The sequence below is a fragment of the Pleuronectes platessa genome, chromosome 14 (assembly GCF_947347685.1).
Source record: "Pleuronectes platessa chromosome 14, fPlePla1.1, whole genome shotgun sequence".
NCBI classification, from domain to species: domain Eukaryota; kingdom Metazoa; phylum Chordata; class Actinopteri; order Pleuronectiformes; family Pleuronectidae; genus Pleuronectes; species Pleuronectes platessa.
In genome coordinates this window covers 5005989-5020460 of record NC_070639.1, presented here as the reverse complement: position 1 = coordinate 5020460, position 14472 = coordinate 5005989, and the positions used below count along the sequence as shown (strand labels likewise).

The 14472-nt window shown below is 41.9% G+C and overlaps 1 protein-coding gene across 2 annotated transcripts; it reads left to right on the top strand.

Annotated features, from left to right (window-relative positions):
• Positions 1-1069: 1069 nt before the first annotated feature.
• On the top strand, positions 1070-12751 carry lonrf2 (LON peptidase N-terminal domain and ring finger 2). 2 transcript variants are annotated; one of them, XM_053439708.1, is made up of 13 exons: positions 1070-1405; positions 1754-2800; positions 5541-5659; positions 6231-6353; positions 6628-6783; positions 7556-7781; positions 7975-8077; positions 8220-8334; positions 8585-8706; positions 8806-8992; positions 9139-9273; positions 9487-9636; positions 10257-12751. In XM_053439708.1, exons 2-13 carry the CDS (start codon positions 2056-2058, stop codon positions 10413-10415), a joined length of 2340 nt encoding a protein of 779 aa, XP_053295683.1. In that variant the 5' UTR covers positions 1070-1405; positions 1754-2055; the 3' UTR covers positions 10416-12751. The 2 variants fall into 2 exon arrangements, with proteins under 2 accessions (XP_053295683.1, XP_053295682.1); XM_053439707.1 differs by having other exon boundaries at positions 1071-2800.
• The last annotated feature ends 1721 nt before the right edge of the window (positions 12752-14472 follow it).

Here is a 14472-nt window from a genome sequence, read left to right as displayed (position 1 = left end):
TTCATAATGTGAAGAGTGTGTTTGGCCCATGTACATGTCTGTACCTTTGTTGGTGCACTGATTATATCACTGAAGACATTTGTTGTTAGAGCTGCCTCTCCTCTTAGTTACAACACCCCCCCCCCCCCCCTCTCTCTCTCACACACACACACCCTCACATCACATTATATATCACACACACAGAGTCCATGCAGGGCATGTTGAGGATGATGGAAACGTGGTTATGTGATACCTGAGGGAAATGAGACAGCAGTTCATGTCATCCTAATAATACTTTCCATTTAGGAAAATTACAATGTTGTAGACGATGCTATATAATGAGTACATATTTCATCAATGAAGATTTATGTAGTTTACTGCAGCATTTTGTCTACATTAAATAAGTGGTTTGAATGTAAAATTCATTTTGCACAAATTCTGAGATGTTCCTGGAGTGTAACCACATTAGGATTTGAATGAATCTGAGTTGCAATTAGCTCCTTTTTCTATATTGTGTGTTGCGTTGTTGTGTCAATCACAGCCCATGCAAAAATCCAACAAATTTAGTACATCTGTGGTACTGATGCTAACTGCGACACAGGTTTCTTTATGACAGGGAGGTCTCATGACCTCTCTCTGGGAATTTTGAGGACATGGATCATAAACCATGAATCTGTCTTTTTCTAATATTTACATGAGAGACAAATCCAGGTTATTCTTCTTCTCTATTTGTTAAGGCTGAAATGATAAGTATGAACTATGATGTGCTGTCAACCATTTATAACTCTGACCTGAGACAGTGCTTATATAAAGCATTACATAAACGGTGAATCCATTCCACAGCAAGATGTGTGGGTTTACAGCTGCCACGGAGATTCTTCAACTCATTTACAGAACTTGAACGTGTCTTGCGTGCCCCTGAAGGCATCTTGTTTCTACATCGCATGTGAGGTGTTGTTAAAACCAGGAGCTGAGCTTGTTTTTTTGGAGAGTTCACAGTCTCTGGTCCAGTCTGTCGCCACTGAGAGCTTATACAATATTATTGCGTTACATAAGTGAGCCATATAGTGGGCCAATGAGAGGCCGCGGAGCGCGTCACATGACCCGCCTCGCCGAATTGCGTACAATCCGAAGAAGCGACAACCTTTTATTAGCCGATGCTAGCTGGTTAGCAACCAGTATGAAATGCCATTACTGTTAGCTTCTCTCCCACCGGGGCTTCGTTTTCTCATTAAACGGAAGGGCGTGTCACTTGGAAGCCTGAGGACGTGTGCGTTTTTCGGGGACATCGCCTCAGGAAGAGTCCGTTTGCGGGAGTTCTGATGCGAAGTCACGGTTAGCACTAGCTAGCGCTCACGGGGCTGCGTACATACAAACAACGGCTGCGGCTCAGCTGAGCCACGATGCTCTGTTATGGAGTCTCGAGGTAAAATATAAACTATTTATTTTCTACTTTAATTAACTGTGAACTTTTCATAACCCCAATACGGCATTTATGCTGTGTTAAAGTTAGTTTAACGTCGAGTAAGCGCTATTGAGCAAGTGGAAATTAAGCTTCTTACTTGCTAACGTGAATCTTTGAGGATTTTACTGGCTGGCTCAACACCACATTTATAGCCTAAACATGTCGTAGAATCGATTAATCATTAGAGGACGCTACTCAGGGAAGTCTGTGTCTTTAACGAGAAGGACTTCATGAGGTCAATAAGAAGGAGCGATAGAGGTTTCATAAGCTCTGTTTGTAAATAACTCCTCCTTCCGGGGACCATACCAGGTGTTGGCAGGTCATGGCTCCCTGCTAACTGCACTGCTGCTGAGGCACCGCTTGGTGTTTGGGACCGGTGATGTTACACAGACGTCCTATATTACCGAGGTTGAGGTCGTGTGACTCGGGACTAGTCATAGTGTCCAGCAGGCAGAGTCGGCCATAACCGGAGCCTTCGTTTCAACACGTTAAACAAGACTAAGCACACTTTGCGGGTATGATTTCGGCTCAGCATGAGGAGATGGGTCTGCTTTCGTTGGACTCTCAGTGAACGGTCTTAGTCTCTGACTCTCCCCCCTTTGGAGAAGAAGATGGAGACAGGATGCAGGTCCCAACAGGGCGAGCCTTTCGTCCACCCGCTCTCCAACCCCGGGGCTGCGGGGATCTGCCCCGAGATGCTGGAGGTGGCGGAGGAGGCTAACCGAGCCGGGGACTTTAACCTGGCCGCGGAGATCTACAGCTCCCTGCAGGCTGACTTGCAGCAGCCGGACAGAGGCTTGTGTCTAAGGAAGGCGGACTCTCTGACCCGCGCAGGGCGGATATCCGAGGCGCTGGACCCCTACTGCACAGCGGCCAGTCTTGACAAACTGCGCCCGGAGGAGCTCCCCATCCTGGTGGAAACCATCGCCCGGACTCTCCAGGAGAAAGAGCTGAGCATCCTCGCTGCGACGAACGGTACAAGCAGTAGCAGCGGCGAGGATGACTGGATTGAGGGTAACGGGGAATGCGAGGTGGATGAAGCCCTTGAATTGTTTTCATGTAGCCTCTGCAAGTGTCTGCTCCACGAGCCCACCACCGTGGAGTGCGGACACACTTTCTGTAAACGCTGTCTAGAGGAAGAGACTGTCAAAGAATGCACACTATGCAAACACACGTTGGACAACAAAGACGGACTGCCAAACGGCCTGCGACTGAACGTGGTTCTCAGTGGCCTGTTGGATAAACTGTTTGCAACTGAGAGCAGAGCCAGGAAGTTTTGGATTGAGGGCGAGGTGCTGTGGAAGAACCAGAACCTCTCAGAGGCCTTGGAGAAGTACGATGCTGCTGTAGATCTAGGTAAGAGAAGCTTTAATACAAGGATATTTACTACTAATGTTTGTCTGTGTTGAACGTGACTGGCTAAAATTAAATCTAGTGTTTTGCACAGTTGACCTACTTTTCTCAGCTCAGCTTCCCGTTGCTGCCCATAGGTGGCGCTACTCCTACCCATCTAGACTGCACTGAGGTTCAGGCCTTATATGACGCCCCCCCATTACCTAAGTAGTACACATTTGATCCTCTGTTTCCCACTGCCACATTCACACAGGGTTTTCTATTTATACTCTGCAGAACTATAATGTTATGGGGAAGGAATGTGTCTTTCTGGAATTCATTAGTTATTACACCCTCCCACTAAATCCCCATTTTTTTTATATATTTAGTATTTATTTGCATAATGGTTACTTATTGTACGCACACATTCCTTAACTGTGTGGTGGGCTTCATCCTCAGTGCTCTTATTACTAGTGCTGTTAAGCTGTGTTTGGTAATATCCAGGTTAGACAGTGGTGAACTGTCGCTTCTCGACTAATTTAGTAGAACTACAGCTTTTTTTCCCTCATTTTTACTGTAAGATACTGTTTTACATGATTTCAGGCTTTTGTCACTGTAAGCAGCTGCCTCCCTGGTCCAGCTGACCCAAATTACAGGATGTTCTTTTCTCTTACCTCATTTCATAGTCAGAACCGGTGTGTTTCATTAACCGAGTGCCGGAGCAAGTCTCATGTGACGCAGTTTGAATCCACAGAGAAAGTGGAAACAACCCTCTCCCACCTCTATCACCTCTACCCTTCATATTAGGGTCACATTACAATGTAATTTTATCACATTCATGATGGTTTAAGAAATTGCAGATCATATCTAATAGTAAGGGATTGTACTCCGCTCTCTAGTGTGGCATTTTGCGCATTCAATCGAGGCTGTTCAGATTTTTCTCTCCCCCGGATCAATATTGATTCATGCCTTCTGTCTTGTGAAGCACTCTGGGCAACAGGAGGACAGAGTGCCTTCACAGCTTTGGTACAGTCAGATGGTGTTTTCTCAATACAGACAGCAGGAGGCCCTGTGATATGGATGCAGCCAGAGTGTAATGAGATCATGATATAACCGGTAATAGAGCTGTTATCCAACCTGTGCCTTTTAGGCATTTCCCCCCCAATCCAATGCTTATGTGTGCCACATATCTTATGCATTGCACTTGCACAATAAAGGTGATATAATGATATGTAATGAGTTTTGTAAAGCTCAATGGACAGATGCAATACTGAAGAAGAGGCTACAGTGGGTTTCTTCTGTATAGCCATGGTAAAGCAAAGCCTGTTTTTTTTATTTATTATATATTAGATAATAATAAAAGACAGAAAATTTTAAATAAATGGACTGTTAGTCTGATGAAGGAAAAAGAACGCGACCAAAGCTAAAACACTTGACTGCTGATTTTCACATTTACCTTGTTGCTGTGGGGATGTAAAATGTATATTCACCTTAAAATCACATCCACCTTAAAGAACGGCATTTTATTTTATTGATGATCTTATAGTTCCTCTCATGCAGTACTTCACAGCCATGTTAATGTCCTCCCAAGTTTGTTCTTGCCTTAGTGGGTCAGCTGTCCCTCATCACTTGCAAAGACCGAAACCTGCAGGTTCTGGCAATAGACAGAGTTACAGAGGAGTCTTGTACAGGATCTTATAGTTTTTCTTCTGGTGAAACATTTTAAACCAATTCAACCATTTGAGATTCAACCAAAATTTGTTTGTTGACTTAACTGTATCACATGTCATTGTGCAATGGGTGAATAGTCTTCAAACAAAATATATAACAGAACAAACTTGACAGAAACCATGACATGTTCCCCTCATTCCAATGTCCTCATTTTGTACATTGAGCTATAATTTGTCTCTCCTCACATTCAGTGTGTTGCAATTATTTGCTTTCTTCATTTTCTACACACCAGGTGACCATCTTTATGAAGTTTAAAGCACTCTTCTAAATACAACCACGAGATAATGCAAACAGACCCAAACTTAAACATGTCGTTTACCAAAATTCCATAACAGCAACAGTGACAGCATCTAAACTACTTCAGAAGTCTCTTGTTTCTTTTTAGCCTTTTGCAGTATGGGGAGTTCTTGTTGTGATTGTTTAAAGAGACGCCTACTTCTGTTACAAAATGAACAGAATCCCCAGAATCAAACCATGTTTTTTCTTATAGTTAATCTCAGGAAATTAAGTCCTTCTTTGAAATAATCACAAAACTGGAACTAAGTAGTTCATAGGAATTAGAACAATGATTACAGTCAGGGTTAAAACACGCCAAAAGTCAAAGCTGGAAACATACTATACTTTTTATGACTATCAGTGAGGTCTGTCATCCACTAATGTAACATACTAGCCTGTTTGGTGGTTGTATAACAAAAAACATTTGAGTTGTGTCAGTGGACAGTAACAGTTGTCACAACTTATCATCACTTCATACGTTCTGTAGTGAAACACGTGACGCAGGTCTTGTATCACATCTTATATGTCTGCCCCAATTCTACCAGACCTAGAAAAACTTGTCCAGCCCCTTGAGGCCTATCCAGCGACCTTATGTTGTGTGGTCAAAGACATTACAAATGTTGTGTTGATCTTAATATAAATGGAATGTTTGATGTGAAGAGACGTATAAGAAGAAATAACATGGTTAATGTCTCCAGGACGTGAGTCAAAGTATTGTCCTCTGACCGTCTTTGTTTGTGTTTCCTGTGGTGTACAGTGCCCTCCTCAGGCCGACTGCTGTTTCAACGGGCTGAGTTGAACATGGAGATGAGGAACTTCAGCAAGGCAGTGCAGGACACCAGTAGCCTCTGTAGAACAAAACCTCTCTGGACCAAGGTGAGAGAGTGGTTTGAAATGTAGCTGCAGGTCAGAATCAATTAGCTTTATATAATTAAAGGATTACGGCCAATTTGATATCAAGAGAATTTGATTTGGAATATCACCTTGACATAAAAAGAGGGAAAGGATTTGTGAGTGTGTAATAATACTAAAGTTTGGAATTTCAACAACATAAAAGACGTTTTTAAGACTTGTCGGACACATTACATTTCAACATCACAAGCAGCAACTTAAAAAAATATACGTTCTATTTGTATCTACGTGTTAAACACAAATGATTGTCTTCTTATTTTTGGCATTAGTATTAATTTCTTTAGCATTCTTTGCTGTTGTGGCCACTAGTGACGCAAATGATCATAAATGAGCCCTTTACACGCAGATATCATCAAAACATGCTTCTCAACGGGCGATATTTAGTTTGAAGTCTAAATATGGTTTATAAAAAATAAATAAGATCACTGATAAAAAATCCCCAGTTGTTGATAACAGATTGCAGCATTGAGGTTATTTATCAAGTAGAACAAAATACTTGATTGTCCCAAACTTACTGACCTTTTGTTGATTTCAGGCTCACTATCTGAAAGCCAGTGCTCTCAGGAAAGCAGACCGGAACGATGAAGCCTTGCAGGAATACTTAATATGTCTGGCGCTGAAGCCCGACTGGACCAAAGTCAAACTGGAGGCTCAGAAGGTACGAGAAGAAGCTGATTTATGTGCCTGAGATATGAATATATTGAATCTCATCAAATCCCAAAGCATCTTAAATCTAATATTGTCATGCAGCGCCTGAGGTCAGACTGTGTTTCCAACACTAACCTAATGCATCCAATGATATATATACAAGGCAGTTTATATACATCTATATGATACTAACACATAAATACTCATTCTTAGGGCAATAATATGTAGTTTATGGTAATTTTTTAGCAATTAATCTAACGTCTTCATCTATTTTCCAACCACAGGTCCTTAGCGAGCTCTTTTCCTCTGTGTTTGAGAATGAGGACAGGCCGACACCACTGCATCCTCTGCAGGGAGGGTTGGCCAGCCGCCTCATCAAACCCGGCGTCTTGCTCAGGTCCCTGAGGCCTCTCACACAGAGACCGGGCTCCTCCTCACAGGTAACTGCACAGGCACACAGACACACTAAGGGAAGCATTGTTGAAAAAGGGATACTTTTCTTAATTACTTAAGGAATTATTTAGAAGATCAAATTTAAATAAAATGTTTGCTACTTATTATTTTCCATCGATTTATCCCCAACACTGTTTTATTTGATATTGAATCCCTGTTAATGTTAAGTCAAAACAGTTGATGGCCGCTGGAAAGCACATTGTTCTCACCTTGCCACATCTCAGGCAGTACATTTAAACTGTTGTTAACAAGACTGTGTGTTACCTGCTTTTATAATAAAAGTTATGATGTCATTAAGACCTCAGATCTAAAAACACTGTTCACAATAATGGAAGGGCGTTCTTCTTATTTTAGCAATTTGGAAAATTAACGTAAACGTGGCATCTGGGAAAATAGATTTTATTTGAGATGCTCGTGTGTATTGGTCAGAAGGTTCGTCTCAGTTCATATCTAATTGATTGTTTCCTGAGACATGGTCACACACCAACACAGTAACTGCAGTTGCTGTTGTGACCTGCATACCTGTAAAAATAATCAATACTCAGAATTCTTTCCCCAAGTGCTAAATACTTTCATGGTCAGGTGCACTGCATTATCATACAGAATACTTACTACATACACAACAGTTGTCATCTTTATATTCACATGAATTTGATTAGTGGTACACAGGAGCACTCGTTGTCAAACGGATCATCACTCTGTAATAGCTCTGCTCTTACATACTCCAGCTCTAATCACTCTGTCTGTGTCTTTCTTCAGGACTCAGATATCAGTGTGAACAAACATGCTCCAGTGGACAACTCATCCTTCAGACTGTCCATTGTGGCACCCGGTAAATCGGACCCCGCTGCGGAGGAAGGCTGCACTAAGAGCCTTGCCTTAGTTCTGGCTGCACTACCGGCGTCCCCTAGTGGCCTTAAGAGGAAACATGGCAGTGACGTACCATCAGAAACCTTCAACCCCCCCTCCAAACAGCTCAGACCAGGTTGGAGAGTCTGAATTTCATTAAAAAATACACACTGATCACTGAATACAATTTGATAACATTAATTGTCACAAGTTCTACTTAAATTTACTACTATTCAGTATTTGCCGCAGCTTGATGTAGAAATCGTGTAGATAATAAATAAGATGCTAATTATAATATGAATCCTGATGTAGTAATGCTTTCTGTGCAGATGAGGTGAGCGGCTCACAGACATTGGGCTCAGTGTGCGGAGGAAAGATTGTTCCTGCTGACCTGTTGGACAGTGGAGACATGGAGTGTTCACTGTGCATGAGGTGACTGCACATACTCACACACAGATGAACTGCATGCCAACACAATAGTCACACATTTTGGCAACAATTAGGAACAAAAGTATATAAAAACTATGTGATGTGGTTAAATAAATCTGTGCTCTTTCGGTCATTTGTCCTCCAGATTGTTCTATGAGCCCGTGGCCACTCCCTGCGGACACACCTTCTGCCTCAAGTGTCTGGAGCGCTGCATGGATCACAACCCCAACTGTCCCCTGTGCAAGGAGAACCTTGCTGAGGTGCGCACACACATTTTATATAGGTTTTCACCAATTCCTCCACAGGCTCCTAATTGTAAGATTTGGCTCCTTTGATGTTTTTGCAAATATTTGGTAATACAGTAAGGGTTTTTGGATTTTTTTCATTGACCAAAGAATTTATAGATGAAAACACAAAATGCCTGACTGACTACACAATAATCAAAATAAATGTTTGTAGTCTTTCTATGTCATAAATAGTATACTCATGGTTTCTGTAATTTTGTTGCAGTATCTGGCCACCAGGGGTTACAACAAGACCCTTCTGATGGAGGAAGTGCTGCAGCGTTACCTGGGAGATGAGCTGAATGAGAGGAAGAAAATCCATGAAGAGGAGATGACGGAATTGTCCAAGTCAGTTTCTCATAAAACCTTGAGGGATATTTTTTTCTTAGATTTGTAGATTCTCACAAGTGACCCAAGTCTCAACAACATCTTCACTCTGTGTTGTAGCTTGAAACAAGAAGTGCCGGTCTTTGTGTGCACCATGGCCTTCCCCACAATCCCCTGCCCGTTGCACGTGTTTGAACCGCGCTACCGCCTCATGATCCGCCGCTCCATGGAGACTGGTACCAAGCAGTTCGGCATGTGCATAGCTGATGAGCTCAAAGGATTCGCCGACTTCGGCTGCATGCTGCAGGTGAATGCTTGTTTATGTCTGTATTATGTTCAGGATGACGCACATTTTCTTTTTTCCTTCTCGCTCCAATTTTCACATCACTTTACTGTATATGCAGTAACGTTATAGATTCTATCATTGTAAATACAATTTCAATTGTGTTTCAGGTTCGGGATGTGAAGTTCTTTCCTGATGGCCGTTCAGTGGTGGACACCATCGGTGTGTCACGGTTCAAAGTCCTCAGCCACGGCCAAAGAGATGGTTACAACACGGCTAAGATCGAGTACCTGGAAGACAAAAAGGTTTGTCAGTGGCAGTTTTTTTTTATCTACTGTCAATCATGCTGCTGTCAAGAAGATATCTGGCAGTTTTTGACCAAGTTGAATGTGTAAATAAATATGCCCTTAAATTGTTCTTTGGGTTTTATTGTCACTGGAAATTTAGCACCGTTTGCTTCCTGTCCTGCCACCACCAGCTTTTATAAAAACAAAAACACAATCTCTATTTCTATTCAGGTGGAGGGAGAGGAACTGGTGGAGCTGGTGAAGCTGCACGACTCTGTGTATGACCAGGCCAACGGCTGGTTCACCTCGCTGAAGGACAACATGAAGAGCCAGATACTCAGCCACTTCGGACACCTTCCCAGCAAAGACCCTGACCCACAGGTTCGAAAACAAGATGCCAGTTTCCTGATGTCTACTGAAACAATATTAACTGTACTACACTGAGCCCTTTATCACATAAGAGTACATGGTATAAGAGGGGAAGGAAAGTTCGGTATCATTTTAGTTGGGTTTATTTGAAATCTAGGATGGTTGTTTTCAGCCTTCAATGACATAATTTTCAATCATGGAAATGTACATGCATGAATATTAAATGCTAGAAAACTTTCTAGGAACATTCTTTATCCAGCCAATTTCCACCCTGATTAAAAAATAAAAAGCATAGTTATTTTTCACAGAAAAGTCCTCCCAAGGGCCCAAGGTTTTCTGGTGTTTTTTCTCTGCTAAGGCTAAAAAGAACAGGACCTAGTTCCTGCATTAAAGATGCACATATCAACCACACTTATTGACACACAGAATCAATGGAGAGAAGCAAAAAACTCAGACTATTCCGCAGGTGAAATATACATTTTTGTCTAGGGATGCATCGATCGATAGGCCAGTAACAGGAATTGGCAGATATTCAACCTGGTCGGCTGTTCAGTGAACAGATTGTGTGCCGGTAAAATGTACACCCACTAGCTCTGTGTCTCATTGTTTGTATATTTTTTTCTACCCTGCAGGGCAGTCCCTGCGGCCCCGCCTGGTGCTGGTGGCTGCTCGCTGTCCTTCCCCTGGAGAATAGAGCCCAGCTGACCATCCTGTCCATGACCTCCCTCAAAGAGCGACTCATTGCCATCCGCAGGGTCCTCATCTTTGTCACGCGCAAGAGGCCACGGTGATGGCTGAGCAGTCAGACAGGATGCTTGGCCTTCTATGCAGTTCAAAAACCAATTTGGTCATTCAATGGTCATTTAGTGTTTTACTCATTCATACTGTACTGAAGTCACACAGTCGTTTCTGTTGGGAATGAAGGAGGGTTGGTTTTGCTCGTATGATGGCATTCCCTTCCCACTGTTCATCTTTTCATCCTCCAACCAACAACCTAAGTGGCTGTATTGAGCAACAAAACATTTGAAAGGAGTGCCCTCTCACCTTGTTATGTTCAGGGTAAAAGCGGTCCTGCTGAGCCCTGCTGAGCCCTGTCACTTCCATTAGGTGTCTCCTGGATGATTCACTCGACTCTGTTCTGAAGGAACAAAAATGTATCACTCTTGGCGGACCTACTCAAGAGGTAGAGCGGTTCCATCCGCGGCTCCTACAGATTTTGACAAAGTGTCCTTGAGCAAGACGCTGAACCCCAAACTGATGCTGTGTCATCGTGAGAATGTGGTAATTAGTAAGTGAGCCGTACATTGTAAAGCGTTTTTACAATAAAAATGAATATAAATGCAGTATTTTTTTTTTTACCATTTTATCACCACTAAAGCATTGTCAAAAGAAAAGGATCAGGTTCAAGGGATTTCTTCAACATATGCCGCAGTATGTCACACAAGCTGAAACAGATGCTGGCCTGCTACATTGCAGTGTGGCTGTACGACTGCTTGTACAGGTATGGAATCAATACCAAATCTCACCTACTGCAACATGAAGCAAAAACACTCGGCATGATGGTAACGAACAAGAGAATGTACTGGTCTGCCTGTAGAAAGTGGTTGTCTTTTTATTTCCCCTCCCTACTAAATTTGTATAGTCTATGGTGAGGTTCAGGTGAGGGGTCAATCCTGTAATTGCAACAGCTGCTTCTCTAGAGATCTTCCTGACTGAGCCAAAACTCATGATAACACCTGGAACTTTACATCTGCTGCTTCAACAGGCAGTGGGTGTGTACCTCATACAAAGTGACGGGCACCATGAGAATCAGTGTGTTCCGAATTGGGATCATGCCCATGATACTCACATCAAAAGAACAAGTACAACTCTAAAACATCTTGCTCCTCTCGTCTCGGCAGAAGGTTCGACACGAGTCAAGGGTAAACCCACGTCACACAGAAGTTCCATATCCAGATCCACTTGATCGGGAACTTTAAAGTTCTATTGTAGCATTTCTCTGGACTTCAAATACCATCTTGGTTTATTCAGTTTCTCCCTCTGATATGCCCGTTTGTGTACGTGTATGGTGAACTTTTAAGTTGGGTGATTTGTATGTACATCAATGTAACTTGGAGGCCTTTTTAATGTTTTATTTAAGAAACGTTTCAACCTCTCTTTTCTCTACTTCGATCTCTCTCTGTCTGGTTGCATTTGGACGCACGCTGTAATGCAATTCCTGTTTGTGAAGTTGGCCTGCGGGGTTTCCCTGTCAACAAATAGTTACAGAATCAATGCTTTTCTCACCAGAACACCAGTTTGTGTGTGTGTCCTTGAGGCCTGACAAACGTGCTGAATCATTTTCCTTGCTCTGAAAAAGTTTGCAAAGCAGATGTGTCAAAGGAAATATTTTGACCTGGTATTGTTGGCTGTTTCCCCCCGCCTTTATTGGCTCAATCCCGTTTACTTGGGTTAAACAGCGAATTTAAATTTGTTACTGCTTCAAAGCACTTAGAAATGTTCTAAAACTCAGGTGTAAACTCTAAAAAATTATTCAAATGTTCCACAGTCAGGAACTGATAACAAAAATGTTATGTTGCGATTGGATCACAGGTACCATTAGGAGGTTTTGGCCACCTGTTTTTTATCAGAAGGAATTTTAGTTTTATGTTTGTATCCTGCGCAAGGGCAAATCGCAGCTCGTACAATACAGGAAGAACATGTGAATGATGAACGATTGAAAGCATTTAAAATGTCTTTGCACATTTAGATTTGATGTGGTGGGATTTGTGGGAAACTCATTTGTTCACAAGAATCTTCACCAGTGTGCTTTTAACATCTGGAGGTTGTTGATTGCTCAAATTTGACTCCTTTTGCAAGTCATTAAATTTAATAAAGTCATTAAGTAAATAAAATCACATTATGATTAATTTAAAACCGGTAAGGCTGTGGTTGTAATTGCATTACCAGCGTGCGGAAAAATGCTCCGTTCCTCTGTATGATTCTGTCCTTCCAAAAGTTTGTGACTCTACTGCAGTTGCTGGCTCTCCCCATAGGAGTAGTGTTCACAATGTGCTGCATTCCCTTGTATATTTGTATAGGGAGCTCTTATACCTATTTTTTATTGCAAATAAAGAGAATCAATTGAGTCTGTCTTTGTTAATTTATAGAAACTCATGTTATAGTTAGAAGAAGAACAAAACTGTGTTTACGAGAACAGAGGTTAAAGAAAATGCTTCAGATAATGTGCCTTGTCAAATTAATCATATGAGCCCACTTAGTTTAAAAAGGTGGCTTTAATCCAGAACTTAAATAGTTTTCGTTTAATTTCACATTCATATTCTATAACTTTATATTTAGATCTAGAGCAGGTCGTCTCCGGAGGCCACTGTTTTTTTACAGTTGGTCAAACAAAAAAGCTTAAGTCTACCACAGGTTCTTTTCATGTTTGGAATGGGAGGGTATTCAGCTGCAACACACAACTTCACCACTATATTTCACTAAATTCTACACTGAACCTTGAAATGTGCCTGATACTTTTGACAAAATTAAAGAATTAAACACTCAGGTGAAAAATACTTCCTGGATCTGCCCTTTTATCAGGATCCATGCCAAAATGTAGTGGGTTCTTTCTTTCTTCATGGAAATCTGTTCAGTAGTGTTCATGCAGTCCTGCGTTCAAACAAACAAACAAATGCACAGGGTGTGAAAGCATTACATCCTTTGTTGCGGTAACAAAAGTTACAATGAATAGAAATGCATCTTAGAAACTGTTTTATTCAGCTTTATGACGTGAAAGAAGACAAAGTGAAACCCACTGAAGAAAATTAGTTATTACTGATGATCAGCCGTTCTTGGAGCCCTCTGTGCTCACGGCCCCGGGCAATTGCCCGCTTTGCCCACCCTGTTGTGACACCCCTGTACATGATACATACACAAGGAACAAATAACATGACATTTGTGATTCCTCTGAGATACACGTGGACCCCATGTTAAACTTAAACTGGTTTAAATCTAAATTATTTCTCATCTGAGATACAGATGTGGACGAAACTCATTACCACTACACCAAAACATCTGAGATGGAAATCTGAGGAAACATGTCTCTGTATCACCCGCTTCACTCCAGATCACATGGCGTCTCCATGTTTTTCTTTCTGTCTCTATCTTTTTAAATGTCTCCCTTGTTCCTGCGGCTGAAGCCCACAGTAGCACCTCTATGTGCCATAGGGGGGCAGTGTTTGTTAGTGAAATAGCAACTGGGATGCATTGAGGGCACTGAGTTCATGCAGGGTTCACACAGAGAAGACGGACAAATCAGAGAGTAAACACAGCAATTTCTGCTCGCAAATTAGATTATGAGGACGGAAGGGTTCTTCTGAGGATCTTGAACATCTTTTCAAACAGCTTCAACACGTTCATGCACCACATCCAATATGTTCTGACGTCCGGTCAACACTGTAGATTGTAGGCACATAGACGCATGGATTACATTTGTCAGGGGTGTGGTTTATGTTTTTATGATATTTTATACCTGGCACCAAACACACAGGTGGAAATAGATAAAAGGGCCAACAATTTAAATTTGAACAATATTATTCTTGAACTTTGCTGCTTCTGGAACTGTTTCAGTACCAAGCCTGCACCTGTTTTTCGGTTTGTACGGGAGGAGTCAGCTGAGCGTTGTGCGGTGTTTAATCACCACCCAGTTTTGCTTTCACACAGTATCACCCCCTCAGTCCTGGCAAGTTTTACTGGATAAGAAAACAGACTTACTCGAGGGCATCAGCGCAGAGGCTTTTTTGTTATTTGCTAGGGCTGGTTCATCTTAATATGTCTTGTTTTTAAATATTTATTGAGCGAAAGATA

Coding starts and splice junctions, on each gene's coding strand:
- lonrf2 (XM_053439708.1), top strand. CDS start 2,056: ATGGAGACAGGATGCAGGTCCCAACAGGGCGAGCCTTTCGTCCACCCG. Junction 6,354..6,627: donor TCAAACTGGAGGCTCAGAAG/GTACGAGAAGAA, acceptor TTCCAACCACAG/GTCCTTAGCGAGCTCTTTTC. Junction 7,782..7,974: donor CTCCAAACAGCTCAGACCAG/GTTGGAGAGTCT, acceptor CTTTCTGTGCAG/ATGAGGTGAGCGGCTCACAG.